Below are 15,502 nucleotides of genomic sequence, written 5' to 3'. Positions count from 1 at the left end.
CAGGAGGGTCGAGCCCCGGCACGAACCTTCCACACGACCCCATTAAGTAATTTCAGATCTCCATATATTTGTCTTGTGAAAGATTTTTACAAAGTTTAAGATGTATAGAATTGTGGTTTTAATTTTTGATGTTAGTAACACAAGTAAGGAACCGATTTTTCATTAAATATCTGATATGCATCTTAAGAACATCCTGGTAAATTAGACACAAATATATTTCCATCAGTTTAGAGCTTAGAAATCTGCAGTGCATGTCAAATATAGGGTGTTTCTCTAGCTTAGGATAAGGAAGAAATTCACAATCTCTTGAACAGGGCACAAAAGAACTAACTGCAATTTATATATTAAATGTAATTCACATGTTTCCTGAGTATGTTGACTTGCAGTAAGCCATGTTGAGAAAACGAATCTGGTGCCGAGGTACTACTGCCATTAGAAATGCTTACACTGAATTTAGACAGGTTTGAGAGTGGTAGCCGTGTTAGTCTGTATCAGCAAAAAGAATGAGGAGTACTTGTGTGCCACACGTTTATTTGGGCATAAGCTTTCGTGGGCTATGAAGTGGGTTTTAGCCCACAAAAGCTTATGCCCAAATAAATTTTAGTCTCTAAGGTGCCACAAGTACTCCTCGGTCTTTTTGCTGAATTTAGACATGTTTCTTTCCTTTAAAGGATCTGAATCATCCCACAGAGATAATTAGGTTTCTAACTGTGCCCTCAAAATTACTGCAAATCCTTTTCAGAAAGGTACCCAGAGATTTTATTTCTAAGTGTTCTAGCCTCTAGGCCCATCTCTGAATGGTTGTGTGAATGAAGTGTCGAGAAGAGGCTTTCAACTTGGAAATTTTTGTGAATTGCTTTTCCAAATATGATGCATTGTCAGGGCAGGCAGTATAGGAGGTCTATTGAGATATGCAGAAACCTCAAAGCATAGCCAGTTATCTCTACCTTTGCAGTGATGCGTGTGGGAGGAAGAATTTGAAAACAGCCATTGTTAAAGTCTGGCTGCTCACTGAGCTAGAAATTCTTCCTAGATAGCCTGCACTAATGGTTTCAGAGTAACTATTTCTGCAATTTAATTTTATGGGAGTGATTATCTTGCTGTCCACACAATCCTGTTTTATGGCTCTCTGCAGCCACTAGCAACAGTAGGTTTCTAACCTCTGTGCACAGGCTTTTCTGATTATTTGGGCAGTGCGAGAACAGGCCATCCTGAAAAAATGGAGTAGTTCAGCTGTATTTCGGATTGCTGAAAGGAAACATCTGTGTCGTAGTCTGTTCAATAATCAATCTTCCTGAGGAGGACATGAATATCAGTTGGGTCAGTTGACTAGCAAAGTGAATTTTGCTGTTTGGGGGTGGTTTGCTCGAAAATTTTACTCCTCAGAGATTATTAGTTTGATAAATCAAGTTCTTACTTGTATTGTTCAAAAACCTCTTACTGGCATTGCATTATTGCTTGGCATATTCACATTGTGTTCAATGGAAGTGTCTGGAAGGCAATTCTATTGCTTATGCCCATGCCTGTGTCGAGTAAAATAGCAAACTTAATTGTTAATGACTGGCTGGGAGCATGATTGGAAGTGACTCTCCCAGTATGTAATATGCATGTTCATTGTGAGGATGAACTGACCATCAGGAAAACACTTGCCAGTTGGTTCCTCTTATTTCTGGTAAACATCATCTTCAACACACTATAATGGGAACTGTTTGTGATGAAAGCTGTATTGCTCTGCTCTGTAAATCCACTATGAAAGTTTGGTTGCTAATACAATCCACTCTGAGTATTTGAGACTGCCACAAATCAACCCCATCAGTTAGCCAGCTCTCTTTTCAAGTATGGAATTGTGGGGTTATGACATTGGTAACCGGCTTGTGTGCTTTGATAATGAGGCAGTATGGATAGGGCATGCGCCTGCAATCTAGGAGACTTGGATTCACTTGCTTGACGTGTTGTGTGACCTTGGGCAGGTCACCTCTCTCTCTCTCTCTCTCTCTCTCTCTCTCATTTTCCCTACCTGTAAAATAGAGTGCTTTGGCAATAGTCTCTGGGTAACAAGAAAACATTCAACAAATACATTGGAAGCAAGAGGAAGACCAAGGATAAGGTAGGCCCATTACTCAATTTGGGTGGGGGGAAACAATAACAGAAAATGTGGAAATGACAGAAATGCTTAATGACTTTTTTGTTTTGGTTTTCACCAAAAATGTTAATAGTAATTGAACATCTAACATGGTGAATACCAGTGAAAATGAGGTAGGATCCAGAGGCTAAAATAGTGAAAGAACAAGTTAAAAATTCCTTAGATGAGTTAGAGGTCTTCAACTCATCAGGGCCTGGTGAAATACAGTGTAAAATACTCAAGGAGCTAACTGAGGAGATAGCTGAACCATTAGCAATTATCTTTGAAAAGTCATGTAAGACAGGAGAAATTCCTGAGGACTGATCCTATATTTGCCCCTTTTCCAATCTAGAAAAAAGGGAAACCAGGACAAGCCGGGGAATTACAGACCAGTCAGCTTAACTTCAGTATCCGGAAAGATAATGGAGCATATAATTAAACAATCAATTTACAAACACCTAGAAGAAGATAAGGTGATAAGTAACTGTATGGATTTTCCAAGAACAAGTAGTGTCAAACCAACCTAATAGCTTTTTTTTTGACAAAGGATAACAAGCCTTTTGGATGGGGGGAGTGGTAGATGTGGTATATCTTGAATTTGGTATGGCTTTTGATACTGTCTTGCATGACCTTCTCATAAATAAATGAGAGAAATACAACCTAGATGGAGCTACTATAAAGTGGGTGCATAACTGGTTGGAAACCATCCCAAGAGAGTAGTTATCAGTGGTTCACAGTCAAGCTAGAAGGGCATATCGAGTGGGGTCCTGCAGGGATCAGTTGTGGGTCCGGTTCTGTTCAATATCTTCATCAATGATTTAGCTAATGGCATAGCGAGTACACTTATAAAGTTTGTGGACGATATCAAGATGGGAGGGGTTGCAAGTTCTTTGGAGGATAGGATTAAAATTCAAAATGGTCTGGACAAACTGGAGAAGTAAATAGGATGAAATTCAATAAGGACAAATGCAAAGTACTCCACTTAGGAAGGAACAATCAATTGCACACATACAAAATGGGAAATGACTGCCTCGGAAGGAGTACTGCGGAAAGGGATCTGGGGGTCATAGTAGATCACAAGCTAAATATGAGTCAACAGTGTAACACTGTTGCAAAAAAAAAAAAAAAAATGAACATCATTCTGGGATGTATTAGCAGGAGTGCTGTAAGCAAGAGACGAGAAGTAATTCTTCCACTCTACTCCACGCTGATTAGGCCTGAACTGGAGCACTGTGTCCAGTTCTGGGTGCCACATTTCAGGAAAGATGTGGACAAATTGGAGAAAGTCCAGAAAAGAGCAACAAAATGATTAAACATCTAGAAAACATGACCTATGAGAGAATTTGCAAAATTTGGGTTAGTTTAGTCTGAAGAAAGAAGACTGAGAGGGGGCATAACTTTTCAAGTACATAAAAGATTGTTACAAGGAGGAAGAAAAATTATTCTCCTTAACCTCTGAGAATAGGACAAGAAGCAATGGGCTTAAATTGCAGCAAGGGCAGTTTTGGTTGGACATTAGGAAAAACTTCTAGTGCTGCAGTCAGGGTAGTTAAGTACTGGAATAAATTACCTAGGGAGGTTGTGGAATCTCCATTGTTGGAGATTTTTCAGAGCAGGTAAAACACCTGTCAGGGATGGTCTAGATAATACTTAGTCCTGCCATGAGTGCAGGGGACTGGAATAGATGACCCCTTGAGGTCCCTTCCCGTCCTATGATTCTATTCTATTGCTGGAAAGCAATATTTAGGAATTATTGAGGTGCCAGGATTCCTCCTTGAGAGAAACTTTTTAGTGTGCTAAAGCTAGGGTACATCTTTTATGACTGCTATATGAACAAGATAAAGGATATGGGTGAGAGGAGAAACTCTGGAACTTCACATTCAGGTTATGTGAAATGTTTTAAGCAGCTAGACTGCCTATCTTCCTGCTTATGTTGGAGCAGAAGTATGTTATTATATAAAGGTATATTTGAATATATAGTTCAATGTGTGTGGAAAAAACATGCTCTGAGCTTAACGCTGCAGTAGATTTTCCTTGAATATATTGAACTCTTCAGTGAGGCATAAGGTAAGATCAGATATCTATAAGCCCAGGCTGAAATTTCAGTCAGCCAGCCTAGTCACAAAAAGCTACATTACCTGCCAACGTTGGATCACCTCATTCAGCGCTCAGTTGCAACTTTATCAGATTGCAAGAGAAAAACAACAACAGATAAAGTTTAGCCTGGTTGAAGCAACTTGGTTTTTATTAATGCAAGCACATCCAGTCAAACACAGAATATCCTGCTTTATGGTACAGCTTTATATGTAGCAATGCAGTTCAGAATAGCAGAACACAGTATTTAAGGAATGTATCAAATTGAAGGAGGAAAAAAATTAAAAACAAACCCATGTAGACACTGCACTGATTTCAAGTATATACTAGGACTGATAGACCAGTGAAGTGCACATTCATGTAAAAGCTTTTAATACACATACAGAAAGTGTTCTAAAATTGCATTTCAAATATATATTTTCTTAAATTTTAAGTCCCTTTTTAAATTTCAATTACATAAACAAAGCTGATATACAATCCCTTTTTATAGTGTCTGACTATATCACTAGCTAGAACTTCTCTGAAAGTGCAAAACACTGTAATAATACAGTATAAATATTCTTACTCTACCTCAGGGCTGAAAATCAGTACTTCAGCACAGGAAAAATAGCAGCAGATCACAAGAAACAGAGCTATCCTCGTTCTTTCTCTGGGCAGTTGGTGTTCACAGCTAGCATTTGTACTTCCTCCTTCCACTTTAATCAGATTGTTTGTTTAATGGCACTATTTAACTTTTGTTTGTTGCTCTTTGATCTCAGTGCTATGGGAACAGCAAAAAGTCAATTCCTTCCCCCACATCCTCCCCTCCCCCACCTGGTCTATTTACTTTTCAAAAGAATAAATATCTAGGGAAAAAAGCTCTCGTTGGAAACATATTAAGGGCTTAACACTGCAAACGCTTACTGTGAGTAAATGCAAACAGGACTACTTAAGGTAGTAAGCATTCAGTAGGAAGCGTTTGCAGGATTGGAACAGAGAAATTGCTTTAACAGACCTGACCTGTGGTCCAGCTAGTCCAGCGTTCTGTCTCCAACAGAGGTCAGCACAAGATACATCAGAGGAAGGTACCTGCCCACCTACATGAGCATACAGCACTAACTTGCTCATAGGCCAACCTTCTTCCCAACCCCCTCAGTTAGAGATTGGTTAATGACCTGACATATGAGGGTTTGTATCCCTTCCGAGCTCTTGATGGCATTGAAACAATCCTTTCTAATGTAACTGTCTGGAGATTCTCATTCTCTAGATAAATATCCAACCCTCAGGCCCTAAGAGAACAAGTGTTGGGAAGGAGAACCGACAGTCATGAGTAATAGTACGTTCATTAAACAAAATAAATCTTAATCGGAGACTGATTTTTTTTGGTCTCCCTCCTGGTTCAGAAATTATGGGAATGGGGAGGAATAAAATCTTTCACTCACTCACTCCATGCCTGTCACCCCAATCGGGGTATGGGCCGCCAACCACAGATCTCCAGAGTCCTTTATCCTGGGCCATTTGCTCTAGCTGGTTCCAGGTATAGCCTGGTTGCAAGAAGGGTAATCGGCTTAGTGGCTTCCAATAAAATCTTTAAATAATGAATATTTTTTTTCTGAAAATGGATAGCCTGAAGTGTAATATGAGCTGCTCAGACTCACTGGTTATCATAGCCAAATTATCCTAAAATCAAGAACAGTTAAAAGGAGAAATGAGAAATTGGAAGCATCATTGGTTTATAAATCATCCCTAATTTGGATCCTGATTTGGGGTTTAAAGGCCTGATCCAGTGCCACTGGATGTTTTTAACTTAACATTAACTTCAATGGGCTTTGGCTGAGGCCTACAATGATAATTTGAATATATGCCAGAATAATCGGATGCCATAGATTCTCTTAGTTTTAATTGGTTGTCTGTCAATTCAGGCTAGCATTTTCAAAAGGATTTAGGGAATTAGATGCCCAAATTGAATGGAAATGGCATGTCTCGCTCCTTTAAGCTTCAGCTTCAAATTTGATTTCCCAGTTCACGTCCTCCCTCCCCCTCTTTTTAAAACTTATTTTCCAAAAGACACATTACATCCATTTTGTAGAGATTATCTAGATTAGACACCCTTCTTTTTAAAATAAATCCCTGATAAAGAAAATGAAAAATATTCTGCATCCAGAACTCAAAGGATAGTTCCCAAAGTGTTAATACTTAAAAAAAAAAAAAAAAAAAATCTAGCAATTGTCCCGTTTCTTCTCTTCAAAGCACGTAATAAAAATATGTTTTGCTGCACCTTCATTGTTGTAGGCAGGCATACTCTAGTTCATGTGCCATATCTTCCAGTTTATTTACAAAGTACATTATAGCTGGTTTTTAGACATCCAAATTTTTATTTTGCTTGCTTCCAGCCCAGAATCATAGAAGGTACACTGGACAATTTCAGTACCTTGTAAGGCACTATTCTCCGATGTAAGAGAGGAACAGCCTCACTGCAGATGTCTAAGGCCCTGGTCCTGCAGACACTGATGCACCCCTTTGACTTGAGCATGTGAGTTGTCCCAGGGATTTGAATGGGACTCTTCATTCCTTCCCTTTAACTCCCCACCTGCTTAAAGTTACAGAGATGTGTCAGTGTTTGTAGGACTGGGACCTAACGGTGTTGAACCTGTGCAGTGTTTTGGTTGTATTTGGTATATGTGTGTTGTTTTTAAGGTGGAAGTAATCAAAATTAAAAAAAGATTTGGATGTCATTAGACTAAGACCTCACCATGGATACCATCTCCCATGATACACTTCATCTCTGAGAACAGGGCCCTGCCCTTGTGTTTTTAAAATAAAAACCAAAATCCTTCACTTTTAAGTGCCTTAAGGTTGACATGTGAAATATTTACCACATTTTTATTTCATAAAAGGTATTGTATATACAAAACAGACCTCAGCCAGTGAGGTCTTGTTTATCTCAACCCAAGACATTCACTATTTAAAAACAAAGTTCTTCCTGTGTGCTTTAGATTCTGCAGGTCAGATCCAAAAATCTCAGGCCCTATTAAGCAGAGTTGTCCTAGAAATGAAAAAAATAAATCACATGTATTAGAGCAATTCTTTTCCCTACCACAATGAAAGAGGCATTCTTGTTCAAGGTAATGAAGTTGTGTCAAATTCCTTGCTTTTATTGTCAGAATTCTTTCTTTGAGGGCCAGATCCTAAACTGGTTTTACCTGGGATAGCTCAACTGAAGTCAATAGAGATGCTGATTTACACCAGCTGAGAATCTGGCTCTAAATCTTTCCTCCTATCTGATCAGAATGGCAAGTGTGTGAATGATGCCCTAGAGTTGCATTAACATTAACTTGCCATTGTGGCTGCTTCTAGCACTCACTCCTAAGATCTCTGCAGGAGTCCTCTCCCTGCCCTGAACATCCCTGGGCATCTGTACAGAAAGGGCAGCCATAGTTTGGCTTCTTGCACTGTCAACAGTACTGCAGTCCCCAAAGGATGGGTGGGGGTTCAGGCAAATACTAAACCCTCCCCAACACACTGGCTAGTGCTTGGAGGGTAGTGCTGGGTTTAGTCCATGCTACACCTCCTGTATGTAAGTAGCAACTACTGCTCTTGAGCAGGCTCCTCCAAGCATTCCTGGTGGCACTATGCCTTCCTCTGCATTACCCTGGCATAATGTCTCCAGCCATCATTGCAACCATACTTTAACTCTGAGAAATAACACCCTATTATTCCATCTCTCAGCCTCTTCAGGGTCTCTTCAACTAGGATTGTGGAGTCAAAATTAAATGTTCAAAGAGGTTGAAAATCACTTATAAATAGTCTTGGGACCTACATTTTAATTTCAATGTGTGGTGTGCACAGTTGAGTAAATCAGTTATTTCTCTTTGTATGCAAATGGAAAGGGGAAATTTCAAAGCTATGTGTCCATCCACACCATACATGGAACATTCAACTCTGGCTGTGTATATGCTGAGTGCACGAAGTGAGTGCATTACAAAGGAGATTGTTTATGGATACAGAAAGGGGCTAGAATTTTTAAAAGATTTTATACCTGAGTGTCTTCCAGCTGTCTTTTTCCATGTGATTTTCTGGACCTTCACTTTCGAAGGATGCTATAAACAGAGCTAGATAATAAAACAAATAAGAGCGATCAAAAATGGATGTGTCCAGCTTCCCTTTTCTTAAAGAATCATTAAAATAATGAAATAATGATGTTGGTAGGTGCCAGATTAGTGGCAGTGGCAGTACAAACTTATCTAAACTGCCATGTCATTTTTCTAATGTGACCTAGAGGGCAATTTCAGGAAGATAGAATGGCATTCCTACTTTTTTTTTTTTTGGTTACACATTCCTTTATTTTTCCTTCTCCGGTGCTCTTCCCATGCCTATGCAACAATAGAAGGAAAGACCCACTATAAACTTAAATAAATGACAGAGCTTTTACCTTCTTCACTGTAAATAGGTGCCGTGAGTAGATAACTCTGGATCTTTTTGTCCTTCTCAAAAGGACACTCTACTTGTTTCCATGTTATGAAATCATGAATTAGTCTTGAAATTTCCCAAAATTTCTGCATGAGGCAATAAAAACAACATAATATTAAATAAAAATTTTCTTTTGGTTTCCTATCAAATTCAGGCTCCTTGGCCTCAGGTTTAAGGCCCCTTAATCTTGCTCTGGCTGATGTCTGATCATTTTCCTCTACTCCACCTTCTCACTCCCTATCCTGTCTCCTTACTGCTCCTTTTAACCTTCTTTCATTCCTAGCTTCACACCTGCTCTTCTGGGGTCTCCTAGACTTGGAACAGACTGTCTCCATTTGCCAAACAACAAATATTTCTCTCCTCCTTTATATCCCACAGTCTACCAGCAAGCCTTCCTCTTTCTCCTCTAGAATCACGAGCTGTTGACCCATTTCTTGTTTTGTGTGTGTGATCTCTCCATTGTACTAAAATTTTCAAAGCAGCCCTAAGTATAAGCTCTTCAGAGAAAGGGTCTTAGTTAATTGTAAAGCAACCCTTAAATTTAAACTATGCAAACAATTTTTAATAATTTATGTAATCAATGGCTATTTTTTCCACTAAATATTTCCAGGAGCACCATTTCTCATATTTGTTAGAATGAATGTGGTTGTGTATGTGGTGTTTTGTTTTATTTATTTATTTATTTATTTATTTTAAGTCAAACGTGCTTTTATACAGAATATCAGAATGTGTCTGCAATTATTATTCAGGGAGAGAATCCAAGTCTGGTCCAAATTCTGCTATGTAAATCAAATGTAGATTAAAAAAAAAAAAAATCTAATAGCAGCAGCCATGGACTGAAGTACTAAGTAGGTTTTGAGGAGTCCAGTGCTGTTTCTGTTGAGGTCAATGGCAGTTTTCTCATTGACTTCAAATAGAAGCAGGATTGGGCCCCAGGTCTGTACTTAAATAAATTCTGTATTTCCTTATTGGATGCATTGTGTATTGGACATTATTGATGTGAGATATTTGAATGCCAAGGGGGGAGAAAGGTAACTGCTATTCCTAGGTATTAAGATGTATTCTTCATGTTTGCTGTGCAGATGAAATGAGGACTTGAGAGTTATCAGATTCCTTAAAAAGAGTGCATTGGGCTATAGCAATGAATCAACTTGGGCTAGAAAACATGTTTTAGGTGTTTGTTTTTTAAATAGTCCAAAATGGGAATTCTAGACATTAGAGTAGGGGTTCTAAAGACAAACATTCCAGAGAGAACTCCATGCCCCAATCTATCACTCCTTGTTAATCCTTTATTAGTGCAGGGCAAGATGGGAACTCCTGGTTCAAGCCCTTGTTTGCGTTAGTACACTGCTCTGAGAGAGTCAGAGTTCTCTCCTGGTGCCATTTACCAGAGCTGCCGCTTTTGGCCATTGTAATCTTTTCCATATATCTAGCAATTCTCTATAAAGAGCAAATTCCTATAGGCTCTGACCTTTACTTAGCTTCTGTTCTCTGGAATCTGGATCTGACATTTGACAGATGTTAAAATAGTGTTGTAACTACTATCCTTCACCACCCACCCTCAATCCTTTCAGGATTCCGAATGCCTTAATGTCACCTATTGCTGCAAGAATATAGACCTAGTGTTGTTAGCTTTTCTATTTAAGTTCTTTAAATAGTTCAGGCTGTCTCACACAATTCTTCCTCTGTAGCAATCTGGTTCCTGAGCAGTCAGCCAGAAATGTGCTTAGAATTCCAAATGTGTCGTCACTAGTCCTCCACATGTACCTGGGAAGGAGTATCTCATGGGAAAGAAAATAGGGTACCCAACTTATGTCATCATTGTTCACCTACTGGAAGAGTCTGTTGTGTGTTCCTTCAGTACATTTATTAGCTTTTTTTGAAGTAGTACTAAATACCATTTGGCCGCAGCATGTGGTTATTCAGCACAGCAGCTCCTACTGATCGTTACAGAATTTGTACAGCTAAACTTACATGTGCTGCTTTCAAGACTTAGGAATTTGTGTTTCTTTAAATCTCTACAGTACCTTGTGACTCCAAGTTCGATCCCCTCTCTCTGTCTAGTCAGTTTTTTTCCAGTGTTTGCTCCATTGCTGGAGCGAAGCTTGATAGACCTATGGTGCAACATCCTCGACCTCGCTTAGATTTGTTCTCAACTTTAGGTGTAACATCCACACTTCTAACCTATTGGTTACTTCCCCTATTTCTAATACCCTCTAAAGATTGTTCTGTTAGAGGTTCAGTACTTCTCTTGGTATTTGAGGAGGAACCATGTCCGGTCTAGTGAATCACCCATCTTCAATAAGTCAAATTACTCAGTAGGAGAGAAACTTCAGTAACCTAGTTCTTGCTTATATGAAGCAGCAGTGTCCATTAGATGGGAGAGATTTCTAAAACGAACCAATGAGGTGCACACTAAACTAGCCTGTGTAGACCCTGTTTGAAACAGCACTACATTGATGAGCACTAGGGAACTTTTAGTTTGTGCTAGTAGGGTCTACGTGGGCCAATTAGTGCACATGTTGGTGTGCTTTAGAAATTGCACCCTTCTAGTGATCAGTGCTGCTACTTGTAGACAAGCCCTTAGCGTGAACTTGCTTGAATCAGGATCTTTAGATTTGGCCCAGTGTCATCTAATTAACTGTTATCAGTCAAAATACTTTTCTTGTCCTACTCTAGAAAAAACACCTAATGTTTGTCACAAACTTCCATTTTTCCCTCCAGAAGAATGAAATAAAGTTAATTTGTTTTCTGCTGCATCTAGCCTTTTATAATCCAGTATGGCTTCTTTTGTGCTTGGAGATTATTTTTTTGTTTTCACAACTTCTGCTATCTTTTAATTTTTCTATACTGGCTCTTTAAAACCATCTTTTGTATACTCTCAATACTATTCTATAAATTCCTCCATCCACCTCCACGTGTGATCTTGTAATTTCTCTTTCGTGACTTTTCAAGCCTTTTATTATCCTAGCTCCCTTGTTAAGTGTTGTTGAAGGATTTTCCCTTTTTTCTTTTAGCACCCTTCATACTAGTATTTCATCACACTATATTCTACCCAGCATTTCCCTCTTCTTCTCTGCTGAAATCCTGTCTTCGTTCCATTTGATCTGTCTCATGTGTCAGTTTGGTTAACAGAGCCAGTTGATTAAAGTCACCCCTGTTTGCATACTTTCTACATTTTCTTGTGCATTTTGCCTATTCTTTTATATACAGCTTTTAAATATGGTATCACTAGTGTTTTCAATTGTATTGGAATGATCAGTTAACACAGATGAATTAAATTTCTGCAGTTTAGATAAGTGTGTGTGTGTGGTATTTGATCTGTAATCTAGATGTACTAAATCCAGTGCATGCTTTCCAGTGCATTATACTTATAGGAATTAGATCTCTAAAGCTCACAGTCCTCCCCCTGGAAAACTACTTGCCTCTGTGTATAGATTACAGGCAGGCTAAATAATTTAGGAGACATACTTATACTGGACTATAAGAATTCTCTATTTACAAATATTTGGGAATTTAAAAATTAATATACAGCATTTGATTATGCTACTTCTATAATTGGAGAGACCTACCTTGAAGTTTATCTGTCCATTGGGTAAGCGGTTTGTGTGCATCTTGTGCAGAAAGTAGATATCTTTAATGAACAGGTTGAAAACAGGGATGACAATTTTTTCCCGATTGCTGTTGGCAGTCTGAGATCTCTGTGCTGCTCCTTGCAGGGCTGTCCGGTAATTACAAAAGTTGCTAGATGGGTCCATATGATGCTGTTTTAAATACCCCCCCACAAAAAAAATTATTATTATGTTTCTCATAGATATAGGATCTAATCCAATGATTTTTGTATAATTAGATCAACTGCTGAAAAAAACAGAGTAACATCTGCTTTTCTTTACTTCTTTTAGGATCCATTCACAATAATTCAAAACAGGCCAGTCAATGTATGTAGTTTGGATTTAAGCTTTCCCTAGCAGGTGTTTGGATGCAAGGTACTGGATTGATATTACATTTAATAAACACCTTTCGGTGGCTTAGGGAATGTTTAACGGGAACAACGTGCTTCCCTAAAAGACACTTAATCTACATTTCTATCTGCCTGTTGATGATTGTGTTCTGAGAAGTTTCTTAGTGAAAAAATGTTGATCCCAGATCTCCACTAGATGGAGTACTTTAATTAGAGATCAGGGTAAAAAAGACACATCCATTTAGATCTAGAGGTGGGAGAAATGGTCACTGTTAAAGGAAGTGGCTAGGAATATCTTTGGTTTGAGAATTCATTCCACTGTTAGAAAAGGGTCATCTGAAGGGAATTAAAAAGAAGAAAATCTATATCAATCTTTTTCCCAATGACAGGGAGAGGACTTCAAGTCAAGAGAAATGGTGCCAACCATCCCCAACTTATATGCATTCACACCTATGCCTAAGGCATTAGTACCTGATGATTTTTATTAAACAGGGTGTAAATCTTGTATATACCTCTAAAACATCAAATTTGGCTGTTTTGACCTTGGACCAGGTTTTCTTTAGCCGTGCGACAGGACTCAGGTTCATGCCGGCTGAAATGTAAGGGAGAGAAAGATGATTAAAACAAAGTTAGAGTGTACTTCTTTTAAATGTCAGTGTTGCATTTTTACACTCTTGTGCATTTTATTCTCTGGAAGACACTTCACAGCTGAGACTTCCAGCTAACACCCATTGCATTAATCTGTCACGGGTGCATGATACCACAGCAGGGGGTATGCCTACAGATGAAGTCAGTGAAGCTGGAGACTATGTGACCATTCTCATGTTGCTTAGGCTTTCAAGTGTGGTGGTCTTGACTACAAGTCAGCAGCTATGCTGGGGATACTCACAGATAATGGCCATCATTGAGTTGAAGTTTCCGATGTTGAAGCACTCTCTTGCCACATCAATAAAAAATTCCACTATTCTCGTCCGCTGCTTTTTCTTCATAACCTGAAACAAAGAACATGCCTTTGAGATGAAAAGGAAGGTATGTGTGTGAAGGGGAGCGGTGACTGGTGACTTTCAGAATGTGCTGTTGGAATTGGTGTCTTTATGGGCTGTCTCCACATGAGAGCTCTTATGAGGCAGCCTTAAGGGTATTCTGTCCAAATTCCCTTTTTTTTATTAAAAAATAACCACTGGATTTGGGGCTCCTATCAAGTCCTTGCCCAGTTGAGGGGAAGTGCAGTTCTTTGTTCACATGTGAGCTAAAGGCTTAGGGAATAGCATATAAACAAGCCAGACTCTATTAAGTAATTTCCTTGTACCAGGGGAGAGAGAGAGACAGAGAGAGAGAGAATGTAGCTGCCATCAAAATGCCAAAGATGAACCAACAATTCAAACCTCAAAGAAAAGAATGCCAAACTTGTGTCCCAGAGGAGCTGTAGGTCTTAATTCCAGGGGGAAATGAAAAGGGAAGGGGAGAGAGTGTTTCTCAAGCCTTAGGTGTTTTTAATTTTCACTAAGGAGATTTTACCCAAACTTCTTAATGACACTCGAGGATGATGACAGAATATAAATAATTTTCCTTTACTGCAAAGATGCTAATGGGTGAGGCTAGTTATCTGCGTTGCATGTTTGGTTTCCTTCCCATCAGATGCAGTGCCGCATGCTGGTTGTGCTTTACCAATGGCTGGCATCCAAAGCCTATTAGTACTAAAATTACTCTCATCCCATTGGCTTAAATTCCTTCATTAAAACTCTCTCCTGCACTCTGACCCGCAGGGCTGGCCTGGCTAATACACATGTGGTCCTCTGTGTCCCTTCCATCATTCATCTTCATCCGGCAACTATTTTTAAACATGATATGCTCTGTTATCTTGCTGTTGTTTTGCTGATGTCTCATGACAAAAGAAAATGGTTCAATAGTCACAAGTTTGGCACAATCTTCAGCATGGAGACTAAGAATGTTGTTTTGGTTGCTTTAATAAATGTGTTGGCACTGCCTGACAATCCTGGAGGTTTTTTTGTAATTGAGTATCCATGGGAGCAATCTCTTTCTAGAGACTAGTAATAACCAATGAGATTTCAAGAGGCCACGACTGGCATCTTTGTAGCCAGTCTCAGCAGAAGTTTATAGACTGAGTGGGTGTGAACTGCCCACAGAGCAGATTTTTCATTTCAAAGAGCTGATACAGACTTGGGGCCTGATCCTCAGCTGGTGTAAATCAGCAGTGTCCCACAGACTTCACTGGAGCTATGCTCACTTAACTTGCAGGGTTATCAGCACTGCTTCCTTGAAATGTTTATTTCAAAGTGGCAACATGCTCCTGGAGCACCAGATGTGGTGATCAAGTGAAAGGAGAGCTCTCGCACATGACACAACGGGAATATGTATACAAAAAGAGATTGACTTGGGCAGTACAATTTTTGTGCATTTTCCCATTATAGAAGATACATTTAGCTTATATGGATTCTCTGTCTCTTCGCTTCCCACCCCCCGACTCAGTTTCTTCTCCTTAATCCTGTGTGTACAACAGCAGAAGGTATTCCCATGGCATCCAATGATGTCCCAAAATAAGCAGAATGACTTAATTGCATAATGCTATGGAAGGACAGAGTGAATTTGCAAAGCACCAAAACATTTGTTTTACTACTGGTAGCTTTGGTAATAGACAAGCATGCTATGAAAACACCAAAAAGCTATGTTAAATCAAACTTTATGGAAGTTCCCCTTCAGTGGGTGTAACTAGCATAAATATGGAAGCTATGTAGAAATATAAACCACAGGGCTTTGAACCTATAAAACACTGAAACATGTACATAACTTCATGCATGAGTTGTTCTATTGACTTAAGGGGGACTACTCAGATGCACAAGGAGGTGAATTTACTT

At 39.1% G+C, this 15,502-nt stretch overlaps 1 protein-coding gene across 1 annotated transcript in view; it reads right to left on the bottom strand.

The window, feature by feature from the left end:
* Positions 1-7,216: 7,216 nt before the first annotated feature.
* RASGEF1A (RasGEF domain family member 1A) overlaps positions 7,217-15,502 on the bottom strand; it is a 31,100-nt gene continuing 22,814 nt past the window's right edge. Inside the window, exons 7-12 of the mRNA XM_065408000.1 lie at positions 13,516-13,618; positions 13,139-13,218; positions 12,238-12,429; positions 8,628-8,751; positions 8,235-8,307; positions 7,217-7,241 (exon numbers count right to left, since the gene is read on the bottom strand). Coding sequence (XP_065264072.1) covers positions 7,217-7,241; positions 8,235-8,307; positions 8,628-8,751; positions 12,238-12,429; positions 13,139-13,218; positions 13,516-13,618 — 597 coding nt within the window. The remainder of the gene's footprint in view (positions 7,242-8,234; positions 8,308-8,627; positions 8,752-12,237; positions 12,430-13,138; positions 13,219-13,515; positions 13,619-15,502) is intronic.

The sequence above is a fragment of the Emys orbicularis genome, chromosome 7, assembly GCF_028017835.1.
Source record: "Emys orbicularis isolate rEmyOrb1 chromosome 7, rEmyOrb1.hap1, whole genome shotgun sequence".
Classification (NCBI taxonomy): Eukaryota; Metazoa; Chordata; order Testudines; family Emydidae; genus Emys; species Emys orbicularis.
This window is presented reverse-complemented; position numbering and strand designations above follow the sequence as displayed.